This window comes from Lissotriton helveticus, chromosome 5_1 (genome assembly GCF_964261635.1).
Source record: "Lissotriton helveticus chromosome 5_1, aLisHel1.1, whole genome shotgun sequence".
Classification (NCBI taxonomy): domain Eukaryota; kingdom Metazoa; phylum Chordata; class Amphibia; order Caudata; family Salamandridae; genus Lissotriton; species Lissotriton helveticus.
In genome coordinates this window covers 1,045,297,319-1,045,314,578 of record NC_136065.1, presented here as the reverse complement: position 1 = coordinate 1,045,314,578, position 17,260 = coordinate 1,045,297,319, and the positions used below count along the sequence as shown (strand labels likewise).

The 17,260-nt window shown below is 45.2% G+C and overlaps 1 protein-coding gene across 2 annotated transcripts in view; it reads left to right on the top strand.

Moving 5' to 3' along the window:
- UBTD1 (ubiquitin domain containing 1) overlaps positions 1-15,053 on the top strand; it is a 280,225-nt gene extending 265,172 nt beyond the window's left edge. For both annotated transcript variants that reach the window (XM_078643576.1, XM_078643577.1), the window contains one exon: positions 8,384-15,053. In XM_078643576.1, the coding sequence (XP_078499702.1) occupies positions 8,384-8,769 (386 nt within the window). In that variant the 3' untranslated portion in view covers positions 8,770-15,053. The remainder of the gene's footprint in view (positions 1-8,383) is intronic.
- Positions 15,054-17,260: the final 2,207 nt, after the last annotated feature.

The window sequence follows — 17,260 nt, the reverse complement described above, 5'->3', positions numbered from 1 at the left end:
ATACAATACATTCAGTTATTGTACCTCACTTTAACATTTGTGTATATTACAATTTCCTTTCTGCAACAGTTATACATTTTAAGTGCATTCAAAGATACTCATCTCATTTTTCAGAACAATTTGTGCAAACAATAGTAAAAAAACTATAAAAACACTGCTGACATTTCTAAATACACTAGTTTGAGGGTAAGCTACTTATGAGGAGCTCAGGAGCAAGACCAACTCATACACCTACAAAGCCATTAATAATTATATCCCTGACATGCTTAGTAAACTGCGAGACCAGTGGGTGGCAGACTTTGGAGAGATTGACAATACAGATTGGGTGGCGACCTTGATGCATCCACGGGCAGTTGTAATAAAGTCACGTGTTCGACTCATACAATTTAAGATATTTCACTGGGTCTACTATGACAGAGCCAGGCTGCATAAGGGTAGCCTCCCCAGAATGTCGACTTCCTGCACACGCTTTGGGGCTGCCTCACTGTACAGACCTATTGGGCCAAGGTTGTCCGAGAACTCAAGGTTATCCTATAGGTAGATTTCCCAATTGATCTGAAATTTGTTCTTCTGGGGATACTGACCGAGATGGATGAGCCGTATGGTGCAGTTTGCGCTGATTTTTCAGCCCTGCTCTCGCTACCTGCGAGCATCATATTTTCTGCCCTTGTAATCTCACTGAGTTTTTATGTAACTCTGTGGAGTGAAACTAGGTGTGTTCCGCCCACCCCTGATTGAGGCATGTCTGCAAGCTTTTTAGGTTTTGCCTCACGACCTGCTGCGCAGCAGCGTGCGCGCAGGCGAAATCTTTTGAGAACAGTCTGGGGTTTTGTTCCGCCTCTCTGTTCCATTGGCTAGCTCCATAAATGGAGGCTAGCCATTGGAACAGAGATGCGTCACTCATTCCCCGAGCAGATTCGTGGGCGTTCTGGCGATTTTTACTCATCCCGCCCATTTTCGTGCGTCATTCGGCGGTTGTTTTTTTTTTTCGTATCGGCATGTTGGTTTCATTTCCAACGTGTGCTTTGCAGGGGTGGGCTGCGCGATTTCACTTTCCAACAGTTGCTAGCAGGTAAGCGGCATATTTTACTACTTTTTTTATCCCGTGCCCGTCCCCCCCTCCCGCTGTCTGTGTGCCCGTCCCCCCCTCCCGCTGTCTGTGTGCCCGTCCCCCCCTCCCGCTGTCTGTGTGCCCGTCCCCCCCTCCTGCTGTCTGTGTGCCCGTCCCCCCCTCCCGCTGTCTGTGAGCCCGTCCCCCCCTCCCGCTGTCTGTGAGCCCGTCCCCCCCTCCCGCTGTCTGTGAGCCCGTCCCCCCCTCCCGCTGTCTGTGAGCCCGTCCCCCCTCCCGCTGTCCGTGAGCCCGTTCCCCCTCCCCACACCCCGCAAGTATGCTATTGTGTGCGAGAAGGGTGTGTGGTGACGATTGTCATTACTGTTATACAGCGCTTCCCTGTGTTGGTCCTCGTGACATCGAGTGAGGCGGGATTGGAGGGAAGATGCCGGAATTTGCACTATTCTCGTCACCTAGTAGTGTTCAGGACGTCCTGGCTTTGGGAGAAAGAGGTGTGTGTGGTAAAGAAGCTCTTCCTTTGCAGGGCCTCTGGGGAATGATAATGTGTTGGTTCTGATCCTCCGACACTCCTACGGTGCTAATAGCAGGTTGGACAGTATTGTGTCTGCTGAGCCTGACTGAGGTCACGCAGCAGGGGATTTCGGCTTATGCTCCCAGTTTCACCTCTGACGGCAGGGGACATGGATTAAGCTTCTTGAGCATCGAAATCCCTTTTGTATTCTCGGAAGGAGGTGCATAGCGTGTATTATTGTTAACCTTTGATGCAAGGGCCGCCATGATGTCAGTGAGGTGAACGTGTTATGAAGGTGACAGGCGGCGACTATTCTACATTCCTAACAGGAACCGCTCCCTTGGGGGTGTCATGTGCTTCCGCCAGCACGGTCGGATGCTTCGTAGGGGTTCTCGGGTTCGCCGAATCTAAATACACATCCCTCGTCCTATAATTCCTCTCGTTAGGTGTTTGCCTCTGCTCCATCTTTCCATCCTGCCAGACCTCTTCTCTTTACTTCCAGACCGTTCCACCCTTCTCTATATATACGCGATCAGGAGTACTTCAGTTTCTTACCTTTGCACCCCAGTTCTTTATTTCAGTCCATTCCCCCCCCCCCCCCCACCATTTGTTACCTTCAGTTCCTCCCGCATGGACAATCTCCAACCATCAGTTTACTTCCATTTTCCATTCCCCCTCCTGCAGCCCCTTCACTTCCATCTGCCGTGGCTCCCCCTCGTCTCTTTACTCATCTATTGCTCCATCCCTGTACGTTTCTTCCCTTTTCTTTGTCCACTTCCATCCCACCCCGGTCCCTTATCTTCACCCAATTCTAACATTATCTTTAATCCCATTCTGTCTCGCCGAAACCTCTCCTGTCTTCACCACGTCAGACTAAATGCTCCCCTCGTGGTTATTTAGCAGTCCTTCTCCGCCTTCTGGACTTCTATGGCCACCCTTGTTCACTGACTTTCCTTTCTCTCCCAGGAGTTGAGAGTTCCCCGAAGTAAACGAGCGGTCATGTGGGCGCTAGCTGCCAGCACCGAACGTGCAACAACACCAGGGCCCATGGATTCGAAAACACTGGGTGAAATGAAGTCCTCACAGCACCCTCGTGAGCCTTCCAGTCGCCTCGCGCGAGCTGACCCGCCGGTGACTCACGAGCCGCTCACTCCCTGACCCTCAGCGGGTCACGCTCCGAGCCCAGCCGCGCGCCTTTCTTCCCTCGTTCTACCCAGCTGCGCTGTCTTCACAGCCTGGCGACTGACGCTGCAATGATTTCTCCACAGAGAATGCCTTTGAGGGCCCCAGCCTATCACCGCCGCCTCTGGGGTGGCTGTGTACACTAGGCTGCCTCGTTGCATTGGTGACCCTTCTTTAGTTCAAGGCCTCTGTTTCTTAGCATGCACGAAGCAGACACTAGTATTTCTTTAGGCCTCCTATAAAGCACCTTTTGTAGATTTATACAGTTAATTCAGGTCGTTCATAACAATACATTATCCCATCTTGGCTTTGGGGATAGACGCTCCACCGTGGAGGTGCACGTGTACCCCCAAGTGTGTGTTCCTTTACATGTGTATAAACCAGCGCACAGTGTACATTCCTCGGCAATCAACATGTCGGAAACTGGTTATTCTACAGAAGTGTATTTCTGCTGCTGTCTCGAGTCTAAGCTACCACAACCTTGTGGCAGTTCGAAAAACATTGTCTTGAATCGAACAATTCTTGCTATTCCCTTTATTAAATACTCAAGTTGACAGCACCCAAACACTATATATTGTGTTCTTGATGGACACCCCTGATTAGAAAGATTGATATACGTTTGTCTCCCTCTTTTGGCAAACTCCGACTGATTGAGTAGCTCTCCTTTAAATCCAATCTCCTTGTTAATCGCGTCGCAGGTGCGCAACACCCATTGGGCTCACCGGGCTTTGCGGGCTGGCGACCATCTAATTGCAGCCGCACCCGAGTACTTCACAGGTCTAAAATACCATTTACTTGTTAATGAGGCTTGTGTGATGCTTTCACCCCTTCTTAGAGCCATTCTGCATATGGCTGGAAGAATTAGCCCCTCCCATGAAATCTTTTTCAGCCACCCCCCCACCAAAATTTGACCTCTAGTTGCCCGCCTGTCGCGTCGTAAGTCTGTCATCGTCTGCCATGTGATTGTTGCGGGTCTGGTGACTCTCTAGGGTTCCTCAGAAATATTAATGGACCGTGATAATGCTGAGCGGGAATAACTTTTGGAGCCTCAAGCTCCAAATGATTTAACTTTCAAGTGGCTTAGCTTGCTGCCCGTGAACCTCATTCGCCAGGAATTCAAGACAAAGTATGAACCTATTGATTTAAACAGGAGAGTAAGAAACCCATCTACCTCAATACTGACAAACCTATCCAGCGCTAGACTGCTTTTATCTTTATCCTGATGTATTTATTTTGCCCCTGTTGTAATTATTTACCTTTGTGTATTGTGGGTACTAAAGGAGATGTAGTGTGGTAGGTGATAATAAATAGCATGTGTATGGTTTGTGTTTGTGGTGTGTAGGTATGGGTGAGGAGTTTGAATGAATTGGATAGTGGGGCCAAGTTCCTAGTCGTTTGTCAGTTATTGGGTGTACGTTTTTTTTCTCTGTTTATTGAACTGTTTACATAAGGTATCAAAGTATATTTAAATAATTTGCTTATACATGTATGTACTTGTACTTCTATTATTGATATTATTCGTATTTGTGTGGCTTGGTTATATTGGGGCTATAAATCCCAGACAATAGCGAGATAATCCGCACCCAGTTATCAGTGGCAGGCTTGTTGTGGTTCGTTTGCTCCTTGCTCTGCCTGTTAACTCCTTCGATGCTGATGACGGAACCGCTCCATCATCAGCTGCGGTGGCGCTGTGCTGATGACGGAGCGGTTCCGTAATGGCCCGCTCGGCACGCCTGCGCGGCGCGGATTCCGCGCCTGCGCTGAGCGATCTATTGAGCGGGGCGGGCCATTACGGAACCGCTCCGTCATCAGCATAGCTCAACCGAGGCTGGTGACAGAGCGGTTCCGTCACCAGCATGCGGCCGCCCCGCCCCCTTAGCGCTGCGGCGGAATAGCCGCCGCAGCGAAGGAGTTAACATGTTGGCTCCCCCCAACTATAAATAGTCAGGGCTGAAGATATGCCCAAGCATTTTGGAACCAGTGTGCACCCCCTCTTCCCACACACAATAGGTAGCACTATACTGTCTGACGTTTACCAGCTGTTGCGATGTGCGTAGGGATCTGTAGCCGCATACTGCAGTCACAAGTCAACGACTCACTATTCCCAGAGTCAAAAGTGCGATTGTATAAAAGGTCCGAACTGGCTCAAGGTGTCACACCACTAGTGAGACCACTTGGTCACTGTTACTTTATCAAGTCAGTTAGGCTAGTGCAGGTTCCTGGGTACCAATGCTCATAGAAGGTATTCTGGGAGTTGTTTTCGTTTGAGTGGCAGGCCGGATACCAATGGTTAGTTCAGAATAGCCAAGCACTGGAAACATGGCTGTGCTTGCTCCCCTGCCCCCTGGCTGTGCTTGCTCCCCTGCCCCCTGGCTGTGCTTGCTCCCCTGCCCCCTGGCTGTGCTTGCTCCCCTGCCCCCTGGCTGTGCTTGCTCCCCTGCCCCCTGGCTGTGCTTGCTCCCCTGCCCCTTGGCTGTTCTTGCTTCCCTGCCCCTTGGCTGTTCTTGCTTCCCTGCCCCCTGGCTGTTCTTGCTTCCCTGCCCCCCTGGCTGTGCTTGCTTCCCTGCCCCCTGGCTGTGCTTGCTTCCCTGCCCCCTGGCTGTGCTTGCTTCCCTGCCCCCTGGCTGTGCTTGCTTCCCTGCCCCCCTGGCTGTGCTTGCTTCCCTGCCCCCTGGCTGTGCTTGCTTCCCTGCCCCCTGGCTGTGCTTGCTTCCCTGCCCCCTGGCTGTGCTTGCTTCCCTGCCCCCTGGCTGTGCTTGCTTCCCTGCCCCCTGGCTGTGCTTGCTTCCCTGCCCCCTGGCTGTGCTTGCTTCCCTGCCCCCTGGCTGTGCTTGCTTCCCTGCTCCCTGGCTGTGCTTGCTTCCCCGCCCCCTGGCTGTGCTTGCTCCCCCACCCCCTGGTTCCCCTTCCCCTGGCTGTGCTTGCTCCTCTGCCACCTGGCTGTGCTTGCTTCCCTGCCCCCTCGCTGTGCTTGCTTCCCTGCCCCCTCGCTGTGCTTGCTTCCCTGCCCCCTCGCTGTGCTTGCTTCCCTGCCCCCTCGCTGTGCTTGCTTCCCTGCCCCCTCGCTGTGCTTGCTTCCCTGCCCCCTCGCTGTGCTTGCTTCCCTGCCCCCTCGCTGTGCTTGCTTCCCTGCCCCCTCGCTGTGCTTGCTTCCCTGCCCCTTCGCTGTGCTTGCTTCCCTGCCCCCTCGCTGTGCTTGCTTCCCTGCCCCCTCGCTGTGCTTGCTCTCCTGAGTGTGTGTGGCTGTGGGTGGGTGTGTGTGGCTGTGGGTGGGTGTGTGTGGCTGTGGGTGGGTGTGTGTGGCTGTGGGTGGGTGTGGCTTTGGGTGGGTGTGGCTTTGGGTGGGTGTGTGGCTTTGGGTGTGTGTGTGTGGCTTTGGGTGGGTGTGTGTGGCTCTGGGTGGGTGTGTGTGGCTCTGGGTGGGTGGGTGTGTGTGGCTCTGGGTGGGTGGGTGTGTGTGGCTCTGGGTGGGTGGGTGTGTGTGGCTCTGGGTGGGTGGGTGGGTGACTCTGGGGGTGTGTGTGTGTGGGTGTGTGTGTAGCTCTGTGTGTGTGTGTGTGTGGCTCTGTGTGTGTGTGTGGCTCTGTGTGTGTGTGTGGCTCTGTGTGTGTGTGTGGCTCTGTGTGTGTGTGTGTGTGGCTCTGTGTGTGTGTGTGGCTCTGTGTGTGTGTGTGTGGCTCTGTGTGTGTGTGTGGCTCTGTGTGTGTGGCTCTGTGTGTGTGTGTGTGTGTGGCTCTGTGTGTGTGTGTGGCTCTGTGTGTGGGGCTGTGTGTGTTGGGCTCTGTTGGTGAGTGTGGGTCTGTGTGTGTGTGTGTGTGGGTCTGTGTGTTTTTGTGTGGCATTTGCCAGAGATTAAACTATTGGCATTGTAAATGACAATGCATTTATTTATCTGTTTTCAAAACCAACGCATAAATACAAATTTTGTCATTTACAATGCCAATAGCTCAAACTTTTCAAAAGGCGAAACCATTGCATTGTAAATGCTTGTTTATTCTCCTGGAGGATTATGTGCAGGGACGGTTTCTATACGTTTGCCATTTAAGAACAAAACAAAAACGGTTTAGAATTAGAAAAAAAGCCTGAAATCACAGGTGCTTACTTTGAGAGGCAACTTCAAAGATGATGATGCTACTAAACATAAAAAAGTCTGTGAGCAATGCTATCCTGCATATTGCATAAAAATAGAAGTTTAGACCGAGTATGTAACTCTTCAAGACATTGTGTTGTGTGCTTGTGTAGCACATTGGACAAAAAACGTTAGATGCACGCATCCTTTTTTTTTTTTAAATTCTTTTTATTAACGTTGCAGAGAACAGTGGTGATCGTCACATTTCAACAATACTATACATACAGTTGTACCTCCAGAAATCAGAGCATGTTTGCAATATACATTTCAGAATACTCATTGCAGTTCACTATTTAAACATTCTACAATGCGAGCGGTTCGTCAATTGGGGTACTTTGGGGGGGGGTTCACATATATGGCCCCTGTATTCATTCCATGCAGACCATATTGCAGACCATTTTCGGGGGCATCCCTGGCTACATAGACTGTTTTCACCTGGAGCAACCACCAATCCATGTCCTTTTTCCGTGCTCCCAGTTTCGGCGGCCCCTCTGCCCCCATAGCCTAGCTATATTTCTCTTTGCGATTGCGAATCCCAGTGTGGCCCAGATTCTCCCACGGGGCGGCAGATCTGTGGGCTAGATGCACGCATCCTTGATCACAGGTAAAAGGAGACTGAGCAGGTCTATTTTTGAATTAAGTCAAAATCCATAAAATGTGATGTAAGCATAGTGTCGGTTGTTTTAATTGATTATCTTTAACTTTTACCACTCCATGCAGTATTTTTGTCTGCATAGCTTATAAAAGTGGGAAGATGCATTCTTCTTCAACTTGCTTTCATAAAGTGTTTCCTGAGAATATACCTGTTTAATACAAATGTAAAATGGGACAAAAAGGCCAGTTCTGTTTTCAACTGAGCAAACAGAATGAGTTGCGATTGATAGACATGTTAGAAACATTCCTGCCTCCATGTGTCACCCAGCGAAAGGCTGAGTAAAATACGATGGTGTAACATGATTTAAATCTTCCAGAGGAGGCTCTAACTTTTTAGGAAAGAGCAGGAGGGAGCATGGACCAAGATTTGGTGTTCCATTGCTCTGCTTGCCTTTAAAGAAGACATGCTTACTTTTTAGAGTTCTTGCTGTTCTTAATAATAGTTATATTCTCTTTTCATGGTGTGCAGCAAAATTCTGAAGCAGCAATGAAGGCTTAGTTAACAACAGAGTCCTATTTGTTACATGCTTTATTCATGTTTCTCCACTCAGTTGCTCCTGTCTTACCTCCTCCACACACCCAATAAGTGATCTAACTTATGCGGCAATCTGTCTTTTTTTTTCTTCTTGAAACTTGACTTTTAGGCATGTTTCTAGAGTGAATATCTTGGATATTAAAGCATTTATTATGTCTTAAATAGGAAGATTGAAAATTCTGATAAGTTTATTCGCTCATACAGCCTTTCCACGCAGTTGTTATGCGGTCAGGGAGTCTTTGGTCGGTGTGCTGTAATGGAAATTCTTATTGAACATACCTTTTTCCTCTTTTCTTGCAGGATCACTGACTGAGTGCTATGATGAGCTTGGTAATAGATACCAGCTCCCGGTTTACTGCCTGGCCCCACCAGTGAACCTGATCATGGAAAGGAGTGACGAGGAAGTAGCGGACACTCCAGAGCAGGCCCCCAACACTAGACGGGAGTTCCAGCTGAAAGTGCGCCTTTCCACCGGGAAGGATGTGAAACTGAACGCCAGTATGACGGACTCCATCGGGCAGCTGAAGAAACAGCTATTTGCTGAGGAACAAATTGATCCTACCTGGCAACGGTGGTTCTTCTCAGGGAAGTTGCTCACAGACAGAATGAAACTGCAGGAAACCAAGATACAAAAGGATTTTGTAGTGCAAGTGATTGTCAATCAACCTTTGGAAAGTGAAAAGTGAAAAAGGTTAATCCTCTGGAGTTAGCAGGCACCAATTCTGTACCTTTGGAGCAGCTGGTTTGCATCAAAATTGCTCCAGTCTCTGCCTCCATGGGTAAACCAAATATCCTTTTCTTGAGCCAGGCCTGATGGAAAAGGCAAGAAATGAGAGGAAATGCAAAACAAGGGGAAACATGCTGCACTAGTTTCTGCTTGTGACTGCATAAAAACATGCCTGAACATAATTTCGAACCCCCGAACCTACCGGGTGGTCCTGGTATTGCCTTCATTAAGACCTCATGCATTGTTAGAAATTGCACAATGGGTGAGTGGGTTGGCAGTGGGCAGGGCATCAAATGAACTTGGATAGAGGGCACGTCCTGTTCACTCTGCAGCAGACAACTAGAAACAGTGACATTTGAAGAACAGGCTAGAGAAGATTTGTCTGAGACCAATTCCAGGAATTTTATTTTGAACCAAATGTGTTTTTTTTGTTGTTGTTTGTGTGTCTTTTCCCTCTGTTAACTGTGCCGTTCCTTAGTTGCCTTTTGCACCTGTGCAATACTGAATCCCGATTGCGCTGAAACTACTGCACAGGGCTTTAGTGGCTAGGGATAGCTGTAGCTATTGGCCAAGCGTCCTTCTTGGATTCATCTGTTGACTCATTTCCAAATTTAGATTTCTTTGTGGTGAGGGGCAATGAAACTCAAGTATGCTTTTCTGATCTTTGATTGAGACTTTTTATTAATTACCCCATGGGACAGTAAAATACACAGACGGTTAGCAGCATAAATTGTAAACTGGATCGATAATACGGATGCACAACCAGTCAATTTATCTCCTTTAGGTGCCTAATTGATAGGGTATTGTTTAATATTAAAAAAGCTAATTAAATCGAGTTCATCAGTGATGCTCGATTTTGGTATCATAAGCTGTGATATTTTGGGTCTTAAAGCCGTGTGAACTAAGCAATCAAAAATGCAGCTTGAGGAGAGGCCCAGAAGGACATTGGCACATTGCTCTTGAATTTTGAGGCTGTTGCGGCTCTTAGAGAGGTCTCTAGCGAACAAGGCACAAATGTTCATCAAACTCTTCAAGAATATAGTCTTTTTAACATTAGTCTTGTATTGCGTTGCCAAAAGAAGCAACAGTATAATTAAAGGTCTTCGAGACAGATGGAGCCAGAGTGTACAGAGTAAATAAATAAGCACATACATGAAACATGCTCTCAAGAAGCTTGCGATGTATAACTAAACGAACCAGAGTAGGTTCTCACAGATGTCAAGGCCGAGCTGACCTAGTCAAGACAACTGCCCCATGACCTTGAGGAGTAACCAGTGGTGACGGAACTAAAATGTCCCAAGATTTTGTCAATTTACGTATAAACACTTTGAACAACTGCAGGATTGAGAAAGAAGCATTTAACCCGGAGCCCATAGTACAAGGCAAAAAAAAAGATTTTAGTAATTGCCATCATTCCATAGTGCACCCCAAAACAAGCAATGTGTGCCGAGTAGAAGCAAGAACATGGGTTAAAGGACCTAAAAACAAGCCAGAGATGTCTGGTTTGGGGTAATGGATCGTCTGGTGACAAGAAGTTGATGCTCTACCACGATTATTAAGTGGAACACGAGAGGATTGGCTAAGCCTTTAGACCTTAATTTGCCGTAGCAATTAAACAATGTGTAAAATTAGGACTATGAAGGACATAATGTGAGAGGTATAACTGGATAAGTGATGTGTGCATATGAGCTTTGGGAGACAGAGCCCCTTCTCTAATTAAGGCCCATAGTGTTCGGTGGCCTCCAGGTTTCCTATTTTGAGTTAGCTTCACGCTTGTGAACTATTGATCCATGTTGCTTGTGGAACAGGCGTGGGTGCAGTAAGAGTACTTAAAAAAAACTCCAGTTGACTGTCACTTATTATCTAAGGAGTACATTTTATTTTCAACCTTTCACAATAGAAAATGTGCTTCAATTAAAACATTCCGTTTCCAAGTAAAAACGTGCATGCCCACTTTTTTTTCCTGTACCTTGATTTTTATGGTGAAGCCTTCCTGCGCAGGGATGCAGGGGCACCGTGGTTTGTAGTTTTGCTTTAAAATGTATATTTTTTTAAGCAACCACAGGGTTGTTTTCCTCTTTCTTTACGTAGTATGAAAGGGGGGAGGGAGTGTATGGTAATAAACAGTAATAATCATTTCTTAAATTGCTTAGAGTCCTTAACAAGCAGTCCTCTAAAAGGTAGTCTTAAATTATACAGGATATGATATAAGATTTTTGCACGCTTAAGTCCAGGTTCTGTCCTACTCCCTTTTAATGGGGCACATTCCTCCCAATGATGTGGCTGGAAGCTACTTTGTAAAGCTGTTGATAGACACACATGCTTCCAGATTGGTAGCATGCTGTTATGTGGTTTCAACCCTAAGCATGCCCATCTTTCCACCTATTTCAGCTCCTTTTTACGCCATCTGGCACTGACTGGAGCCTGTTTTGCATTACTTTTCTCTTATCCTATATTCAAACTGCTTTGGTCATCCAGACATATTGCTATTGCTGGTCGGGTTAATTCTGACCGCTGTTTCGGTTCTCCAAGGGATCTCTTTCTCTTACTGGTGCGCTTAGACTCCTTTGACGCATCTCCAACGTGGTAGGTGCAGACATTGACTTCTCAGCAGCCTTTGAGACAGGTTTTGGCTCCTTTCTGGAGCAAATGTTTGTAACTTGTCATCTCCTCTGTACGCCTTGGGCTTGTCCATGGATGACTTTAAATCCAAACCTAAAATCCACTTGGACTAATCAGAACTTTATTTGTTCCCTTGTGTACCTCCCCTCCCACGCTATGCTTTAGGTGGATGACCCATGTGAATTTGTGAATCTGCTAAGCCAAGTTCACCGACCACAGAAAAACCCCCCCTTTCAAATCTGAAGAATTGACAGCAAGCTTCATACGTCGATGGGGGGTTGTGACAGTTAACTAGAGGATCCCTTCTGCTACATGAAATGGTCATTTCAGAACGGTAAAATCCTATTCGATGCCAAGCTTATAGAACACTCAAAAGGTCACATAGAAGAATGTGTGTGAAGGGCAGTCCTCAATTGCTGGTGGTTGCGACAGGGTGTCTTTCCTTTTCTTCTTTTGGACAAAGGCTTGAAGCTCTATGATTCTAGGAGGAAAAAAGTACAATGGGCTTCATTTACCCTCCACCAAGTAAAGGATAACCCCATCATGGCGATCTGTGGTATTTGTATTGAGCATGAACTTACTTCAACTTGGTATGAGGAAGTGGACACTAGTGTGAGGAACTAAGGTTCCTGCTTATTGCGGTCAGTGAGGGAGCAAAAGAAAAATTTAATGTGTAAGAGCATAATTGACACTGCAACTGGTATTATTGCTGTGAAGCTATCCATTCGCTAACAGCACTGACCTTTGCGGTAGATGGGGGCGAAAGTTACTATTCTGTTCGATGATAGTCCTTTCAGCCTTTCTATAGATGAGCTTGTGTATCAATGCAGCTTAGGACTGCTAAATCATTTATCACCATCAAAGCTACCAAGCCTAGAGCTGTGGGGTCCCTCCAATATGCCCAGTATTCCGCTTGTTAAGGAGAGCTTTACCTTTTCACTTAACGCCCTCTTCCTTGTCCTTCTACCATTTAAATCCACTTCATGTCCTCCGGGTTCTCCGACAAAACCAACAGACCCGCAACAGATGGAGAGGGGGTTACCATAGAATGCTGTACATCTTGTGTACCTCAGCAAATGCTTTTTCCACTGCTTCCTTCGATGTCTTAAATTAGTGTTAAGTTCCAGAGGAACTTCTCCTTAAATTTTGAAATTCTGATTGCAACCAGGAAACCTTTAAGAACCTGTCAGAAAAAAATAAAATGACTTTTATTTAGTTACTAGGCTAACGACAGGCAACCCGGTCCGTTCTTTTATCAACCTGAAAAAGCCCTCTCAGTAATACCTCAGAGAAATAGTAGTTGCTGTATGTAAAACCTACTCTTTGGCCTCCTGTTTCTATAGATACAAGCCAGCAGAGTAATTCTCTGTTTACAAAGAAAGCATTGAAGCCTTATGTCGCATGCCATACAGTCTCACCAGTAACATACAAGTCGTCCAGTGGGATCTATGTTGCAGTCACGTTGATTAAGTTTGACCCTATGGATTTGTATACTATCTGCGTTATTAATTTTAACACAGACTTTCTGGTCACTACCATTTCTGCTACAAAGACCAGTGAGCTACATACTTGGTCCTCTTCCAGACTTTCCACTATTTCCCATCAGGTGCAAGACAATTTAACTTCACTTCGGTGTCAATAGCCTAATCAGGCTTTCATCGGAATTGAGCGCTCACTCTTCCTCTGTTTCCTTCACAGTTTCTGTCTCTTTGGAGCTGCCTGTCTTGTATATTTTGGGACTAAGTCTTGTGTGGGAGTTGATCTTGGCCATAAGACATCTTTTATCCTCTCCCTGCCCTTTCCTCATATATGGGAGGATGAAGGTGCTGGGTTCTAAATCTAAGGTGAGCATTGCAAGATGAACAGTCTTCCCCCACTCAAACCTAGATTTGCAGCATGTCTGTGTCCACCCTGAAGGTTACACAATCTTTCATTCAGGACAAAGTAGGTATCGGCATTCTGTAAGTGTGTGCTCTTTAGGGACCTGTAGAGTGCAGCTATGCAGCTACCAGATGCCTCCTTAGGGATTGTACTTTTCAAATGTCCAGTCAGCTTGGTATTGGAGAGAATTAGAACTCGACGGAAGAGTGCCTTTACCTTTATATTGACTCCAATACTTCAGTCTTTGGATTTCTCCTGTTACCTTAAAACCTTCCTCCTTTGCCTGCCACATTTGACCTAATCCATCAAGTTGAAAGACTTAATGAAGAGATATCAGGAGATTGCACACGGTAAAAGTCCCAGTGATGTAAATGCACGCCTTCTGCTATGCAGTATCGATTGGTGCATTGCTGTGGTTTTCAGAAACTTTAAGAAGCATTTTGTGGCCCACCTTCAGGCAATAACTTAGGTGTAAACTGATAATAGGTGAAGTATAGTACTAGGCATACTGAAGATAAAACTATTTTCTATGATGTTCACTCACAAATTGATGAACTAGTATTGTAGAAGGTTCAACGTTGCTGTATATCTCTATTCACACTGGTTCTTTTTGTGCACAGTTTGTTGGAAGCACATGTTCACCTGTCATTACACCAGTAATCGTTGTCCCTGCACTGCCATGACCTACACCATTATTCTTCTATCCTTTTTAAATAAATCCGATTATCCGTAAATATTTGAGGAATACTAGACCTATATTTTGTGATTTTTTTTTTAAAGTCCCAGTTTAATGCAGATGAAGTACAGTATGTATAATGCAGATTTCATCCAGAATGTGCGAATAGCCTTTTTTTCTTACGTCCTATGGTGCACTAATTTACCACCGTAACAAGTAAAAACACTTGTTCTGCAATATTTTGACTTCCTTTGAAGCATAGTAATTAAATTATGATGTTTTTTAAATTGGCATCAAACAAAAAATCATAATATTTGCATTCTTACCTGGTTGTGAAATCCATCCATCTTTGTCAGTAATGTGCCAGCGGAAGGCATATAGTAAAGTGAAGTAGTAAGCCAGTTACGGTGCAACCTGGCATATTTCCCTGTTACTGAATCTCTGGACAGTGATGCCAAAATGGGCACCAATTATAAATGATCAATAGTAACTTATGGAACTTGATAGTAAAGACTCTCTGGGACCCTATCAGACCTTTCACGAAGAAGAAACTTCAGTTTCTAATTTTGGATTCATGGAAGAAAACTAAATGAGGGGCCATTCTACTCTGTCAAAATATTATCTGCAAAAGGTGTTGCGAATGAAGCACTACTGATCCCAGCTCTTTATATACTGTAGCTTGTCTTTAAACTGAACTGCAACACAGTCATCATAAAATTTGTAGATGGTAAACATTTCAATTGATTTATCCTCTTGCTCAAGCAATAATAGAACCCAACTAATACATTATACAAATCTTCAGGGATTTCTGGTTTTTTTTAGGGACATTTTAAAATTAAAAATGTTAAGGGAGCCACAATGATTACTAAATTTGGATCAACTGGAGGGTCTCATTGACAAAGACAGGCGGTGCTATGCAAGTACAATTAAATAATGCTGTTTGCATCTGAGAAGAGGAAAAACCAACTATATTATGAAATCATTTTGTAATGGATGTATTCAGGATTTATGAAAATCTGCCCATGTATATATCTATATTTATCAATAAAAATACCTGTCCCTTATTTGTTAATGTCTTCCTTATTTTAGAAGGTCTTTTTATAATAATGATCTGCAAGATGATTTGCCAGTTGTTTAAGTAAAACTCTAGTATGCCTCGCCTTTACAGTCATGGATTTCTGTTAACAAAACTTGTGTGTTGTATTTCCATCCTTTTTGTTTTTCAGTTGATTAACCTCTGGAACTATATCTATATCAAAGGAGCCTCGAGAGCCCGGCTCAGTGAAAACGGAGGGCTCACCTGCATGGTGGGTCCACTAGATCCCAATAAGAAGTGCGAAGGTTAGAACAAGGGTAATCAGAAATCATAAGAGCGGGTGCGCGGAAAGCAGATTTCTGCAAGATCACTGCTTTTAGTGGTCAGGCGCAGTGGCGGTTCCTGCATGAGGGTGTACGGGGTGGAGCACCACCAGTCTCCGACGAAGGAGAAGGAGATTGGACTGGTCTGAGGCTGCATCACTTATACTGTACAGTCTGGTAGCAGTGCAGCACAGCAGTATACAAACACACGCTGCGCATGTGAGGTGGACAACTTCAATGCCGTCCAATTCCTGCATGTGCAGTGTGCGTCTGAGACCGTGGTGAGGGCAAGCTGGCACTACTTAAAGCATCCGTTTTGCCAGGGCTTTGGTAAAATTCTTGGCTCACCTGGATCTATTACGTAGCTCATAACATCCTTCTAGGATCCTGCCCCCTCCGCAGACTGGCTGACCCTTTGTCAGCCTATGAGAATAGGAGGTGGGATTTCCAGTACTCCTTCCTTCGGTCTGTGCTGAGTTCGTACGTCCCTCCTTCCTTCACCCAGCTGCAGCCGGGACCAAGAGACACCTCTGGGGGAAAAACAGTGATCAGGCTGAAAATGGTGAGTACAAGTGCGCCTTGCTCGTTTGTCAAGCTGCCTTAGAGGCTTGGTGCTCGCCATCTGCCTCACATGACTGCAAATTTACAGTCTGCGGGGGCAAATGGAACGCCCCTCTACTTTTCAAAATTCACTGGCCTCCACTGGTCAGGCGCATGGGAACTCCTCCTTTGGTTATTGTGACACACATGTTAAAACCAGACAGAAAAGTCTGGAGCTCCTTCAAAATTGCCATTGATTTTGTGGTAATGTTTGGTTAGTCATCTAGTTTGGGGTGTTGGACTGGACTAGGCAGTGGCCATTACCCCCAGCTCTTGGTTATTGTTTTCTATGCTCTAAGGGATATTCACGGTTCAAACTCGCGGAGTAGGGTGAAAGCTACCTTGTGCTCCTGGGAATGTCCTTACTTTGGAATAAACAGGATTGCTGAATTTGTTCCTTCATAATATGAATAACTAGAAGTTGACATGTGGAGGCCGACTAACTTGTGCTATGTGAATGCTATTGTGTACACATGAATGATTTAAGATTGTTGTTGCGATGGGTGTGGTCATTCCTACACAAGTTATATTTGCTTTTATTTTTAGTTCGTTTTTTTAACATTCTGCCATTTGTGTCACTTGGAAGCAGTGCAACTCCAAAAGAAATGCTATCATCTTTTAATTTCAGGCTAACACGGAACAAAAGGTGATATGTATTTATACAATGTAACTCCCCAATTTTGTATCTAAAATGTCATCCTTCCTTATTTATGGATCTTAGACATGAATTTAGTACAATTCCAGATTACCATTATTTTGGATGCCCAAACATTGGACAGATAATTATATAGGAAGGGTATTATGAGTAGATATATGCATAAATACATTTACCAAAAAAACAGGTTTAGCCCTAATAAAACTAACACCAATGAACACACAGCAATTAAAAAAAATTCAAAAGTGAATGCAATGCACATTGAATTGAAAATACATGTATAAGAACATCATATGCAGAAGTATATAAGTAGGGTATTAGGGTTAGGGCAATGTGTGTATATATAATATATATTAAACCATATAAAGGTGATTGGGCGTTCCCCACATTTAAAAAGAATACTAAAGAACAATTTTAAAACGTTTTTATGTATGCATAAAGTGAAGGTAAAGTTAGAAACAAATGTAGAATTTACACTTAAATATTAAAGGAACACATAAATTAAATCAATTAACACTTAAATGGTTAAGGAAACTGTAGAAAATTATAAAAACAAAACAAACTTCAACTCAAAGATAGCTTTATTCAATTTATAAATAAATCATAAAAGTACAGCTAAAATGTACACATTCAATTATAGTACATAGAAAACTAAAA